Source organism: Cibotium barometz, chromosome 44 (genome assembly GCF_041138505.1).
Source record: "Cibotium barometz isolate CiBa-2024 chromosome 44, ASM4113850v1, whole genome shotgun sequence".
Classification (NCBI taxonomy): domain Eukaryota; kingdom Viridiplantae; phylum Streptophyta; class Polypodiopsida; order Cyatheales; family Cibotiaceae; genus Cibotium; species Cibotium barometz.
The window spans coordinates 4,921,116-4,937,111 of NC_141089.1; the positions used below are offsets into that span (position 1 = coordinate 4,921,116).

At 45.5% G+C, this 15,996-nt stretch overlaps 1 protein-coding gene across 1 annotated transcript; it reads left to right on the plus strand.

Annotated features, from left to right (window-relative positions):
- The first annotated feature begins 577 nt into the window (after positions 1–577).
- Positions 578–3,957, plus strand: LOC147612884 (putative receptor-like protein kinase At1g80640). The gene is made up of 10 exons (XM_086782153.1): positions 578–1,107; positions 1,197–1,385; positions 1,499–1,764; positions 2,100–2,238; positions 2,422–2,485; positions 2,575–2,671; positions 2,783–2,888; positions 3,054–3,172; positions 3,285–3,377; positions 3,525–3,957. Exons 1-10 carry the CDS (start codon positions 921–923, stop codon positions 3,819–3,821), a joined length of 1,557 nt encoding a protein of 518 aa, XP_086638279.1. The 5' UTR covers positions 578–920; the 3' UTR covers positions 3,822–3,957.
- Positions 3,958–15,996: the final 12,039 nt, after the last annotated feature.

Here is a 15,996-nt window from a genome sequence, read left to right on the forward strand (position 1 = left end):
ATTTTTTTAATAAATAATTTCATAATTTTTAAATAAAGGTTTTTTACTTTTGGGGAAAATATTTTTTTTTTCGAGCGAACTTTTTTAGTACTTAAGGTGATAAATCATGAACATATCTCTCTACTAAAAAAAATATGGAGATGTTTTTTTTTCTCTCTCTCCGTCGATTGGTCTCTTTAGATAAAAAAGTCGACGTTAATCGTTTCGTCTCTCTCTTTCTAGAAAAGAGAAACGAATATATGCAATCGCATGTACTTGCGTCCCATGATCCGCCGTGATTCTCCCGGCAGAGCTTTTTAAAAGGGGAGGAGAAGCGACGAAGGCAGCGCATCTTCGGAGAAATCTGTGCCGTGATCGATTGACAGATAGGCTAATTGATGTGGCGTCTCTAATCCGAGATTTGTTGGAGGGGAGTTCTCCGACAGCGATCTGGCGTGGGGATGACCGCCCCACAAGGAGCAGCCAATCATAGATGGGCCATTTTGGCCTGTCGTGGGCCGGCGCAGTGTCTCGGACGCCCCCCCCTCACGGGACAAATTGATGGGCGAATAAAGCAGAGTGCGCAAGAGAGAGAATCAGGTCCACCGTCCACCATCCACGAGGCGACTCATCCTATCGCTGCTTTGAGAGCCGGCTCCCCACCTGCCCGGACGGACATGGCTTGTTGTCTGGACCCCAGCTTGTACTGCCCGGTCGTCAAGACCCGCACACCTCTCGTCGCCATTCCTGCAGAATGACCCATTTGCAACAATGATTATTTGTTCTCTCTTGACAAATTGCTACCGAATTACAAAAGAAATCAAAGGTTCGGAAATTTTGGAGCCAGCTACCTGCTTGACAAGGCTACAGGATTCATCCGTCACAGCATGAGCTACCATAGTGCCCAACATGCAGCTTTAGCTCGCTAGCTAAGCATCACAATGGGGAGAATTCCGGCCACACTGGTCGTCGCGCTATGCTTGCTCGCGGTCTTCCTGATCTCCGCCGCGGATAGCACAGTTTCTGCCAAATTTGGCCAAGGTCGAAGATTGGGCGCTGTAATCCAAGCTCTACCTTCTCCTCCAGACATCATCGCTGGCTCCTCCTCTTCTGGCCTCGTTAAACAAGGTAAATTCGCCTTAATCACTAGATTACCTTCTAATTCTCCTCCCTAAACAGGCGGATTTTCGAGTCCTGATGTTGCTACTCCATGGCAGCTGATAATAGTAGTCAGAGAGGCAAACATCTCAGCAGAAGTGTTGTCGTGGGCATTGTGATTGCTGCGTCAGCCTTGGGCACCGCCCTGCTGTGTTTGTTGCTCTTGTGTCTGTTCCGAAGCTCCGCCTCCAACGCCGGCGCCCAGTCGGCCGGGAAGAAAGATCAACCCCGAGCTGATGCATCTGCAGGTGTGCCAACCTCTTAAGCAACCTTCGACGATTAATTGGCTCTTATGAACACCTATTGTTCTGCAAGATTGCGTATTATTAATCAGTTGATTGATTGTGGGAGGGCGGCACAGATCAATTAAGGAGCTGGTCGAGAGCTTTCAGCTCGTTTCGCGTTGCGATCAGGAGGGCAAGGGGGCCTACCGATTCGGCCTGTGCGGTGGAGTACGCGCTCTTGCAAGCGGCGACGGACAATTTTGGCAGCCACAACCTGGTGGGGAGTGGCGGATCCGGCTGCGTCTACAAGGCTCGCCTGGACGATGACCTCTTCGCTGCTGTCAAGCAATTGTCGAGCCACGGCACGGGCGCCAAGCTGCACGGCCTCCAACGAGACTTCCAGGCAAGCCACCATCACTAATCTTCACCTGATTAATAAGCCCCTAGCAATCCCCTCCGACTAATCAGCCAATTAAACCCTTTTGCGCTTCGATAATCTGATCAGAAACACTAACTACCGCCGTCGCTAGTCTTCACCTGATTAAGCCCCTGGCAATCCCCTCCGACTAATCAGACCAATTAAACCCTTTTGGGATTCAATAATCTAATCAGAATCTCTAATCGTTGGAGTGTTTAGATTAACCCCTACTCCGTTAACTAAGATTCACGTGAAATTAGGCCTTATTTTGGTGTGTTTCTTTTTGGGGGGGGGGGGGGGGGGGGGGTTTTCCTACTCAGACAGAGGTGGAATTGATGAGTAGAATTAGGCACCCAAATCTTGTGTCCCTCCTTGGATACAGCATCCATCAAGAGAAGCATCAGTACCTACTTGTGTACGAGCTCATGCTGAATGGCTCCCTAGAAGATCAACTGCATGGTAGGTACTGCAAACCATAATTACGCTTCACATAATCAAGCCCCAATTTCTACGTTTCTTTTTGAGAAAACTGCAATGTTTCATTCTTATATTAGAGATAGGATGCAGCCAGAGGGGCTCGAACTCGGGCACTCGCCCTATCAACTGGGCTACAAGGCTTGATGTTGTATGTATCTCTTGCAGGCCCTTCTCGAGGCTCTGCACTGACATGGAATTTACGGATGAAGGTAGCGCTTGATGCTGCGAGGTATGGTATGCAGCTTTGGGCTTTTTGATGATTAAAAGAACCTGCTTACAACCAGAATTGTCAACCTTTGCTTGTGATCAATCCACCAGAGGGCTTGAGTACCTGCACGAGAGATGCAACCCACCTATTATCCACAGGGACTTCAAGTCATCAAACGTACTCCTTGATGCCAGCTTCAATGCCAAGGTCCGGTCTCATGGGTTCTGCACTTGGATTAATTGAAGCTTGCTTATTAATCTTTTGGATGATGGGTCCATGGTATATAAGCATGTTTCAATTGCACTCTACTTTTTGCAGGTGTCAGATTTTGGCCTGGCCATACTATCTTCGGATATCACAGAGGAAAAGAATGTGGAGCTTCAAGGAACTTTTGGTTATGTTGCCCCGGAGTACTTACTAGATGGTATAAACGAGCTGGTCGCTCTCTCTCTCTCACACACACACACGCACGCACACACGCACTCACTCATGCGGGGCAATACCACATACCCCACACAAAATTCTGGGCACTTTTGCCCTATTATATGGTTGAGTAAGGCTAATTACCCTAGCTTGCATTCTTACCCAGGAACACTCTCAGAGAAGAGCGATGTGTATGCATTTGGAGTTGTGCTCCTGGAGCTGATTACTGGACGAAAGCCCATAGACACGGCCATGCCAATCGGAGCTCAATCCCTAGTAACCTGGGTAAGTAAAAGCTCTTAGACGTACTCCTTTGCCATTGCATTCTGAGCTATCCCCCCCCCCTCATGCAATGGGTGACTCTGATCAATCCTCATTGACCATGTGGCTATTGCAGGCTGCTCCACAGCTAACAGAGAGGGCCAGGCTCACACAGCTACTGGATCCGGCTCTGCAGAAGGAGTCCATAGATTTGAAGCATTTGCATCAGGTGAAGTTTTTTTTTTATTTTGTGTGCATTGTGGCCGTGGGAGTGTGTGTGTGTGTGTGTGAGAGAGAGAGAGAGAGAGAGAGAGAGAGAGAGAGAGAGAGAGAGAGAGCACTGTACTGTCTTTTATATGCTTGCTTATGAATGCAGGTAGCAGCCATTGCAGCTCTGTGCATTCAGTCAGAGCCTAGCTACAGGCCTCTGATCACCGACGTCATGAACTCGCTAGTGCCTCTTGTACCTTTGGAGCTCGGGGGTGCCATGAGAGGTGCAGGAGCATCGGCAGAGCGCAGGTTCATGCCGGAGAAGAAGAGCTTCATCCTCTCCATGGATGATGCCAAGTCCTTCTCCTTCTCTGATTACACCTCAAAGCTCAGGCATGATGATGACACCCATGACCCTATCATCAAGTTCTCCATGTCAGCTCGCATGGCAGAAGACCACTAGGACCAGCTCCAGCCGAGGTGTTCTGAGCATAGCTTTGTACCATAGTATAACTTTAGCAAAAACTCAATATCCAATTATATAGAGATCTTCATTCTTAAGACATTATAAATTTTAACGTTTACGTATGGTTATCTTCTTTTTTTTCCCCTTGTTGGAGGACTTTGTATGATTGAAAAACACAAAATCCCTTCAAGCATACAAAGGCCATGGGTTCTAGTTCCCCTTTTCCAAGCCGTGGCATGTAGGGTGTGTGTTGTTCTATCTAATTTCAGTGAAACTTTAAAAAAAGAAAAAAGAAAAAAACAAAATCTCTTCAAAAACCAACCCCGTCTCAAGAAAAACCACCACCACAAAAAAAAAAACCCTTTGTGCTCTCAAAATGAACATTTTTTTAGTTCTTCTAAGTGTTCTTTTAAGTGACATGACTATCTTGGCTCATTTGGATGCTTTTCTAGATCAAGCTAGGCAAGACTATGGACGAGTGCTAGATTTGAATAAAGCAATTGGTCGAGCAAGTGTTTCTTGTATTGTGAGGAGGTTCATTTCTTCATATCCCACATCTTATGGTATGTGGGGGTGGGGTTTTTGTTTTTTGTTTTTTGGGGGGGGGGGGTTTGTGTGTGGGGTTTTATGTGGGTCAAAGTATTGAACCCGTATGCTCGCTTCCAGAGCCAGAGCTCTACTATTGTGAGCTCACTCCCCTCGCCCCACATGAGCAAGCTGTGTTGTGCAAGGTTGATCTACTCTACAACATACCCCTATAGATTAAGGTATTGAACCTTTTAGATGGATCTCATTGTTCACATAAAATCTACAAATTGCATGACAATGGGTTGCAAGATTCTCCTTTTATATAGCAAAAAAATATTTTTTGAATTCAAATATGCAAAACTAAGGCATTTTTTGAATTCAAATATGCAAAACTACGGCATTTTACTCATAATTTAATTCAAAATTTCAGTGACCAAAGGTTCTAATTGAGCCTTTGAGAAAATTTTCTAATGCACATTGCCAGTGGCATTCTACTAGCTAAACATATAGGCATCCTTCATCTTCTCCCTCCTCTCTCAATCACACTGCTTCAAGTTGCCATCTCCACACCTAGCACATTTTTGTAGTTGCAAGTTAACAATAAACATGCATAGAGAATTCTCTCTCTCTCTCTCTCTCTCTCTCTCTCTCTCTCTCTCTCTCTCTCATTGGTCTCCCCCCACATAGCCATATCCTCCTCAACACTCTATACTTTAATTTTGTTTGTCTTCCACACACTGTCTTTAATTTTGTTTGTCTTCTACTCTCTCATCCACTCTCTGCTTTACTGGACCCTTGGTGCTAGTGATGCCCATATCCTCATTGTTGTCTTTGCAATCACTCACCTTGTTGCTTGATTGTGCATCTAATTAATAGAGTAGAGATAGACACAGTATATACATATTTATATAGTATATATGTATATTTATACACACATTTTTGTGTGTGTATATAAATGTGTATCTATACATATACATACATACATACATATATACATACACACACACACACACACACACACACACACACACACACACACACATATATATATATATATATATATATATTATGTATGTATGTATGTGTATGTATATCTATATACATACTATGTATAAAGACAATATTAGATAATTTGGAAAAAATCTCACACTTTGGGAATCAACTTTTCAATATAGTTTTGGCCATATCTTGAGCATATTTACTCCAAATTTGTTGGATATTATAGATGTATATCTATATCTATATCTATATCTAATTTGTCAGAGACATTAGGGCTTATTTTGGTGTGTGTTTTTTTGGGTTTTTTTTTTCTACTCAGACGGGTGTCGAATTGATGAGTAGAATTAGGCACCCAAATCTTGTGTCCCTCCTTGGATACCGCATCCATCAAGAGAAGCGTCAGTTGTGTACGAGCTCATGCTGAATGGCTTCCTATAAGATCAACTGCATGGTAGGTACTACAAACCATAATTATGCTTCACATAATCAAGCCCCAATTTCTTCGTTTCTTATGATGCAGCCAGAGGGGTTCGAACTCGGGCACTCGCCTTATCAACTGGGCTACATGGGAAAAGAAAATTGTGATAACAAAAGGGAAAGGAATCCAAAGGAGTTGATGTTATATTCTCGAGGCACTGCACTGACTTGGAATTTACGGATGAAGGTAGCATTTGATGCTGCGAGGTATGATATGCAGCTTTGGGCTTTTTAAGAACTTGCTTATAACCAGAATTGTCAACCTGTGCTTGTGATCAATCCACCAGAGGGCTTGAGTACCTGCACGAGAGATGCAACCCACCTATGACCCACAGGGACTTCAAGTCATCAAACATACTCCTTGATGCCAGCTTCAATGCCAAGGTTCTACACTTGCATTAATTGAAGCTTGCTTATTAATGTTTTTGATGATGGGTCTATTGTATATAAACATGTTTCAATTGCACTCTACTTTTTGCAAGTGTTTGGCCTGGCTATCCTACCTTCGGATATCACAGAGGACAAGAACGTGGAGAATTGTGTGCATTGTGCCCATGGTAGCCATTGTCAAACATACAAGAGAATGTTTGTGTGTGTGTGTGTGTGTGTGTGTGTGAGAGAGAGAGAGAGAGAGAGAGAGAGAGAGAGAGAGAGAGAGAGAGAGCACTATACTGTCTTTTATATCCTTGCTTATGAATATTGCAGGTAGCAGCCATTGCAGCTCTGTGCATTCAGTCAGAGCCTAGCTACAGGCCTCTGATCACCGACGTCGTGAACTCGCTAGTGCATGGCCGAGCTCGTAATCCTCAAGGTCTCCAAGATCTACAACTCTTTGAGAAGCAATTCCATCGTGTCCCCTACGAGCGTTGTCACACCACCGCGTTGCACTATGTGTACTCGTCCCTCTTCTCATCTCACATCACTCACACACACTCACTAGAATGCATTAGAGAGAGGGATTAGCAAGAGCAAGACTCTATTGCACAATGGAAGAGTATCCTTTGTGGGTGGTTGCAAGATGAGGGTACTCACTTTCGTTCACTCTCTCTAAAATTAGGACATCGACGCATCTCGGACGGAGTACCTTGATCGTGATATTGCCATCAATTAAAACATGACACATGCCTCCCAAGTCAAAAGTGACATATCTCGAACGAGATACCAACTAATGCCACACTAGCAGGTCTGGGTTTCAAGTTACCATCCATGTCACCAGTACAGGTCACCGCCACCACCACACTATCTCGATCAAGATATTCATGCCACTCGGATCCACATCAATGCCATGGTGGATCCCCCTAAACATCCCCCTCAAATGTACATTCAGCATATTTAATCAGCCCATCTCCACCATCCACATATCTCGAACGAGATATTGAAATATAATCTCGACCATTGAAATTGCCATCAATTAAAACACGACACATGCCTCCCAAGTCAAAAGTGACATATCTCGAACGAGATACCAACTAATGCCACACTAGCAGGTCTGGGTTTCAAGTTACCATCCATGTCACCAGTATAGGTCACCGCCACCACCACACTATCTCGATCGAGATATTCATGCCACTCGGATCCACATCAATGCCATGGTGGATCCCCCTAAACATCCCCCTCAAATGTACATTCAGCATATTTAATCAGCCCATCTCCACCATCCACATATCTCGAACGAGATATTGAAATATAATCTCGACCATTGAAATACCTCTTTCGAGGTATAGAGATACAATCTCATCCATCCACATATCTCATTTTCGAGGTATAGAGATGAAATCGTGACCATTTAAAAACCTCAAACGAGGTACATCTACAAAATTCGATCCATCCATTTGTGCACATTTGATCCTAGCCGTTTAAATATCTCAATCAAGGTATTAAATGAATCTGGACCATCAACGATCGTGGTAATGACTTAAAATCTAAGCCATCGATGTACCTCGAACGAGATACTGAATTCAAATTGCAGCCGTCGATCCTTCACCAACCCTAAAATTAAGTGCATATCTAGGCGATTTGTCTCACTAACCCTAAAATCAAGAGCGTACATCTTGCAAACCCTAAAGTGCATGATGCCGCTAAACCTCCTTCGAGATTATAAAACCAAGGAAAAAAAGTATTGTATCATTGTCACAAGTCATTTTCACTCTCTTTGCCCTCTTGATTTGGATTAGCATTAGTGGGGGCCCATTAGCATTGTTTTATAGCTTCATTAGTGCTACTTAGCACTAAGCATTGGACCTTACACATTGCCTGTTTATGTTAGGCTTAGGTTTTAGCATGGAGTCATGCGAGGAGGGCCGCTCGTCTATTGTGGACCTCATCGTGGAGATAGACCGCGATTAGCGGCGGCTATCCGTAGTAGGAGTACTAGAGACACACCGTCTACATTACATATCATGCAGACTTGGAAGAGGCGATGCTATCTTCCCTTCATAGACTTCACGATATTTTTTATGTAGATGAGTGGATAGCCCACCATCGCACTTCTCCTGTGTCACATGGCCTGACATATCGTGAGGTCTGTGATCTTGGCCCGATTAGGGATGGAGCCTACTTAGATCTTTTCCTCGATAGCCGTGGGATGAGGCCTAGGGCGGGCAAGCCCCTTACTATTTTGCGGTGTTCGCATCCTCGTATGGCGGCACATATCTATAGTCGATATGTTGCTGCATATGGGAGGATACCGACAACCGCCGAATTCCCATGTACATCACAAAGCAATTATATGCGGAGTTTGTCTTAGGGGAGGAAGTGGATTACACTAGCCATCGGCCTGGTGGTGGTGCTGGCCGAGGCCATCTCTAGGACTAGGGTAGGGGCCTCCACCAGTCCTTCGTGTAGCTCATACAGATCCGACGTTTGTGCCTATGTTGACGGTCGAGGCTCTTGGCACCCAAGTTGGCATCAACGTACGGAGTACCACGGAAAGCATCCAGCATGTGGTGTGCTTATTCTCACGATCGATATCGACGATAGATATCAAGGTATTCACACATTTATTACTTCTTAAGTTTTTTTAGTCATTTATTTACATGTTTATATGTACTTTTCTATATTTTTACATGAGAGGCATGGTTGATTGTGTCACGTAGGGTCCCACACCTACCACTTAGAGACTCACTCAAGAGTTGGTAGAGGCGAGAGCAGAGATTGACTGCCTTAGAGCTGCATTGTGGATGGCAGAGGCAGCTATTGCAGAGGCACGGCATGCGAGAGAGTCTGACATCCAGCAGGTAGGTTTCTCTTGTATGTAAAAGAGTTATAATTAAGGTCCTAAGTTATAAATTTCTTTAAGTAATACCTAATGAGAGAGACTAATCAATTATTTTTATGCTTTACTTTTTGCGTAGGCTCGGTCTGAGGTAGAGAGTTCTAGAGCTAAGGTAGAGAGTTCTAGAGCTGAGGCGTAGCAGCACATGATTATGGAGCGAATTACACATCATAGAGCATAGTAGTTGATGCTGCATGTTTGGGAGTTCTGTAGATCCTCAGACGTGACAGTGCCTTACTTACCTCTATATCCACAGCATGTTACTACTACAGAGGTTTTTCGATGACCTCTCCCTTAGGATGCACCACCATTCCTCCGTGATGCCTGCTGTGCTCTCTGTATCGAGGACATTGATAGTACTACTAGATATGCTCTGGGATGTGGATATTTTTTCCATTTGTCTTGCATCACCCAGGAGCTAGTACGCTTCTCAGCATATCCCTCTTTCCACACACGGGTCGACCTAGCGACATACAAAGTTTTGGGCATTGACGATCTTCACCCAGGCTTCGCTCGAGTAGATGCTAGGACTGGTAGGCCTCTTGATTTTACCTCAGCTCTACTGACTTAGGACTCGACGCCGTCGATGATAGAGATTAGGAGCTCGAGGTGTCTTTACGAGCCTGTGGGTGGTGCTGGTCTAGTGGCACATCGGGTGATGATACTAGCAGCAGTGCTGCTTCTCATCATGAGCAGTGTGTCCTTACATCAGAGGAGCTTACACGCGCAGAGTGGCAGGCACGTACCATTGTTGATTACAGATTTTGGGTTTACAGACAGAGACGTCTTGCACGAGGTAGAGAGAGGGAGAGGGCTATAGTAGCAGCTTATGGGTCTCATGAGCCCAGCTCATGATCCTACCTTTGAGAGGCAGACCTCCCCGTAGATATTCGACGACCCTCACAGCAGTCCGCATAGCCTCCTCGACGTACACAGCAGCCTCGACGTGCACGTCGACTAGCAGTAAGAGATAACGATTTTGATCGGGTTGCCATTGATAGTGACTGAACTCAGACTAGCTGGGTTAGCTCACTTACATTATACTTAGATTTATGGGCAGTGACTAACCTCAGACTAGCTGGGGTAGCTCATCTTCATTATGCCTTGATCTTTTGGTTAGTGGTGGGACTAAACCTAGAGTAGCTGGATTAGTTCACATTTTGATGTACTTATTTGATGTTTATATCATTATGAGTTATTTCATTATTGAGTATCATTACATTTTAGTTGATGTTCATGGTTTTTTTATTTTTTGAACACTTTGGCTATCATATTGTTTGTTGAAAATTCTCATGCCATCATACCCAAACATGCTCCGATGGGGACCAAACTTTGTAAGCATGTGGGGGGGGGGGGTGACCCACCATATGCTTGCAAAGTTTGGTCCCCATCAGAGCATGTTTGGTTTAGTACTTAGCGCCTGGTGTTTGTGCGAAATTTTCAAGTCTATTGGTGCTTGAGGCCATGGAAAATCCGGGTCTTCCCCATACCATCGTATCCAAACATGCTCCAATGGGGACCAAACTTTGCAAGCATGTGGGGGGACCACCCCCACATGCATGCAAAGTTTGGTCACAATCGGAGCATGTTTCGGTTAGTAATTATCGCCTGGTGTGTAGAATTTCAAGTCTCTTGGTACTTAAGAGACCATGGAAAATCCGAGTCTTCCCCATACCATCGTACCCAAACATGCTCCGATGGGGACCAAACTTTGTAAGCATGTGTGGGGGGCAGCCCCACATGCTTGCAAAGTTTGGTCATAATTGGAGTATGTTTGGGTTAGTAATTAGCGCATGGTGTGGATTTTTTAAGTCTCTTGGTGCTTAAGAGGCCATGGAAAATCCGGGTCTTCCCCATACTATCGTACCCAAACATACATCGATGGGGACTAAACTTTGCAAGAACATGGGAGGGGGCCTACCCCCACATGCTTGCCAAGTTTGGTCCCCATCGGAGCATGTTTAGGTTAGTACTTAGTGCCCAGTGCGGATTTTTAAAGTCACTTGGTGCTTAAGAGGCCATGGAAAATCCGAGTCTTCCCCATACCATTATACCCAAACATGCTCCGATGGGGACTAAACTTTGCAAGCATGTGGGAGGGACCCACCACTCCTACATGCTTGTAAAGTTTGGTCACAATTAGAGCATTTTTGGGTTAGTAATTAGCACCCGGTGTGGATTTTTTAAGTCTCTTGGTGCTTAAGATGCCATGGAAAATCCGGGTCTTTCCCATACTATCGTACTCAAACATGCTCCGATGGGGACCAAACTTTGCAAGCACGTGGGGGGCCACCCCCACATTCTTGCAAAGTTTGGTCCCCGTCGGAGCATGTTTGGGTTAGTGCTTAGCGCCCAGTGCGGATTTCTCAAGTCTCTTGGTGCTTAAGAGGCCATGGAAAATCCAGGTCTTTCCCATACCATCGTACCCAAACATGCGCCGATGGGGACCAAACTTTGCAAGCATGTGGGGGGGACCTACTCCCACAAGCTTGCAAAGTTTTGTCACGATTGGAGTACGTTTAAGTTAGTAATTAGTGCCCAATGTGGATTTTTCAGTCTCTTGTTGGTGCAAATCCAGGTCTTCCCTATACCATCATACCCAAACATGCTCCAATGGGGACTAAACTTTGCAAGCATGTGGGAGGGGCCACCCCCACATGCTTGCAAATTTTGGTCATCACGATCGGAGCATGTTTGGGTTAGTACTTAGCGCGCCCACCACCAGTGCGGATTTTTCAAGTCTCTTGGTGCTTACGAGGCCATGGAAAATCCGGGTCTTCCCCATACCATCATACTCAAACATGCTCCAATGGAGACCAAACTTTGCAAGTATGTGGGGGGGACCACCCCCACATGTTTGCAAAGTTTAGTCATGATCGGAGCAAATTTGGGTTAGTAATTAGCGCCTCGTGTGGATTTTTGAAGTCTCTTGGTGCTTAAGAGGCCATGGAAAATCTATGTCTTCCCCATACCATTGTACCCAAACATGCTCCGATGGGGACCAGACTTTGCAAGCATGGGGGGGGGAGGGGGGAGGCACCCCCACATGTTTGCAAAGTTTGGTCATGATCGGAGTATGTTTGGGTTAGTACTTAGCGCGCCCAGTGTGGATTTTGCAAGTCTCTTGGTGCTTAAGAGGCCATGGAAAATCCGGGTCTTTCCCATACCATCATTCGCAAACATGCTCCGATGGGGACCAAAATTTGCAAGCATGTGGGGGGGTGTGGGAACCCCCACATGCTTGCAAAGTTTGGTCCCCATCGGAGCATATTTGGGTTAGTACTTAGCACCAAGTGCGGATTTTTCAAGTCTCGGTGCTTAAGAGGCCATGGAAAATCCAGGTCTTCCCCATACCATCATACCCAAACATTCTCCGCCGATGGTGGGGACCAAACTTTGCAAGCATGTAGGGGAGATCCACCCCCACATGCTTGTAAAGTTTGGTCCCGATCGGAGTATGTTTGGGTTAGTAATAAGTGCCCAGTGTAGATTTTTCAAGTCTCTTGGTGCTTAAGAGGCCATGGAAAATCCGGGTCTTTCCTATACCATCGTACCCAAACATGTTCCGATGGGGACCAAACTTTGCAAGCATGTGGGGGGGGCCCACCCCCACATGCTTGCAAAGTTTGGTCTCCATCGGGGCATGTTTGGGTTAGTACTTAGCGCCCAGTGCAGATTTTTACAGATTTTTCAAGTCTCTTGGTGCTTAAGAGGCCATGGAAAATTTGGGTCTTCCCCATACCATCGTACACAAACATGCTCTGATGGGGACCAAACTTTCCAAGCATGTGGGGTAGGCCCACCTCCACATGCTTGCAAAGTTAGGTCACGAGGACGATCTGAGCATGTTTGGGTTAGTAATTAGCGCCTAGTGCGAATTTTTCAAGTCTCTTGATGCTTAAGAGGCCATGAAAAATTCGGGTCTTCCCCATACCATCGTACCCAAACATGTTTGGGTTAGTACTAAGTGCCCAGTGTGGATTTTTCAAGTCTCTTGGTGCTTAAGAGGCCATGGATCTGGGTCTTTCCCGTACCATTGTACTACCCAAACATGCTCTGATGGTGGGAACCAAACGTTGCAAGCATGTGGGCGAGACCCACCCCCACATGCTTGAAAATTTTGGTCACGATCGGAGCATGTTTGGGTTAGTACTTAGCGCCCAGTGCGGATTTTTCAAGTCTCTTGGTGCTTAAGAGGCCATGGAAAATCTGGGTCTTCCCCATTCAATCGTACCCAAACATGCTCCGATGGGGACCAAACTTTGCAAGCATGTGGGGGGGCCACCCCCACATGCTCGCAGATTTTGGTCATGATCAAAGCATGCTTGGGTTAGTAATTAGCGCCTGGTCTGGATTTTTCAAGTCTCTAGAGGCCATGAAAAATCTCGGTCTTCCCCATACCATCATACACAAACATGCTCCGATGGGAACCAAACTTTTCAAGCATGTGCGGGGGGACCCACCTCCACATGCTTGCAAACTTTGGTCGCCAATCGGAGCATGTTTGGGTTAGTAATTAGTGCCCGGTGTGGATTTTTCAAGTCTCTTGGTGCTTGAGGCCATGGAAAATCGCGCTCTTTCCCATGCCGTCGTACCCAAACATACTCCGATATGGGAACCAAACTTTGCAAGCATGTGGGGCGGGCCCACCCCCACATCCTTGCAAAGTTTGGTGATTTTCAACAAACAATATGGTGATGGTGATTTTCAACAAACAATATGATAGCCAAAGTGTTAAAAAACCATGAACATCAACTAAAATGTAATGATCCTCAATAATGAGAAAACTCATAATGATACAAACATCAACTAAGTACATCAGAATGTGAGCTAACATAGCCACTCTGGGTTTAGCCACTAACTCAAAAGATCAAGTAATAATGAAAATGAGCTACCCCAGCTGTTCTGAGGTTAGTCACTCCCAATAAATTTAAGTACAATGTAAGTGAGCTAACCCAGCTAGCTTGAGTTTAGTCACTATCAAGATAGAGATCTAGTCAGCACCACCCTCTCTAGCTCTCAACTGCTCTAGAATGTTCTTATGGTCATCCACTTGAAGTCGAAAACGAGGGCGAGAACTGTGTTTTCGGCTTTGTACTCGATCAAGAGTGAGCCTGGTAGCAACCACTAGATGAGAGAACTGAAATGCCTCTAACTCGCACTTCCACTACCTGGAACTCAAGACTCCCCCGATGAAGTCGAATCTGCTAGTAGAATCGGCCTGCCACAATCATGCTATGGGCGGCAAAAGAAAACCCATGATCATCCATTGTATCCTGGTTAAGGATGCACTTTGGCCTAGTGCAACTCATCAGATAGTAGTCTACTCCCTCACTTTTGCCCTCACCGGCAATAGCAGCAAATACATCACCCTCATGTAGCAAATTTGTTAGGTCATCATAGCTGGCATGAACGCAAGACCTGTGTGCTCATCGGACAACACTGGATGTGAAGGATGCTCGGGGGAGAGGAATGTCTGTATCTATGCATTTGCCCATCCTCTTGAGGCACAATGTGACCAATCGCCATCCATACATGCTCCACAGAAGCGTGCGAACCGTCTTGTGTAAATCATGGGGGCTGCCATGCACATGCTCCTGATGGAATATAAGCCCAAGGTGCCAAGTACTGTGTCACAATCATGGGAGGCTCCATGGTCAATCATGCCACCATCCACATGCCAAAAAAATCTCCTGACAATCCAAGCATCACATTTGGGATACGATGATGCTGCACTCCCACACAAATGTTGGGAGCACCACTCGACTACATGGCCCGTATCTCTGAACTGCTCAGCATCCTGTTTCGCAGAGCAGTTGTTGATGATGCCTCAGGGGCACATTTCACACATGCTCCTGCACCATCATGCTCTCCCTTCTTGTGACCAGTCTCAAAGAATGACCAAATCACTGAGATACTAGACTACACATGCCACCTATAAATCCATAAAACAAAGTCTTAGTTATTGTTTTCTTTAAGATGTTCTAGTGAATTTAGTTTAATTGCAAATACAAGAGAACCATAAGCCCACACAAATGTTGGGAGCACCACTTGACTACATGGCCCGTATCTCTGAACTGCTCAGCATCCTGTTGTTGTAGCAGTTGATGATGCCTCAGGGCACATTTCACACATGCGCCTGCACCATCATGCTTATGAAATATAACCATTACCTGCTCCGAGAAGTAATACTCAGATTGTATCTCCTGAAAAGGTGTGAAGGTGTAGTTCTCTGCAAAATCAATCACAGAGACGACCACACCAATAGGAAACTCTGCCAGGCATGCTCGGAACTGACGATCCTACCACTTGGCACAATGACTGTGCCGTATATAGGGGTAGATCTACTCCCTAAATGTGGCTGTGAAGTGACAATGTGGTGTATGTTTGTCCACGAGCTGCAACTTCCTGGACTGCCCACACCACTCTGGAGCTTGTGTGTCACATACTCATAACATTGCCATGGCACTATCTCTTGGTCACTTGCATCAAGATCTACTGTCTATAGATGTGCAAGTGAACCACATGATGTGCAATTACTCTCCACACAAGGCATCCAATGGAACTGGGCATCCTCCGTGAGTGCACACAAAAGAGAGTGGATGAAATCACGAGGACTATGAGGCAACTCTCTATGCCCACTAAGAGAATGGAACACATCATAAAAAAGTTTGAACTCAACATGGTAGCAACAACAACATGTGTCACACTGATGTGAGTACCTCACAAACCAAGGCTCACACCCCTCAAATGACCTTTGCTGAGTTTTAAGCTTTGGATACGATGCCACAAACTGAGAATACAACTCTGTTTGGGTCATTTCAAGAAAGCAAGCACGGTGCTCAATGCACACTCCTCTTGTCACTCTCTTACGCGCAAAGCTTTCTTGAAAAC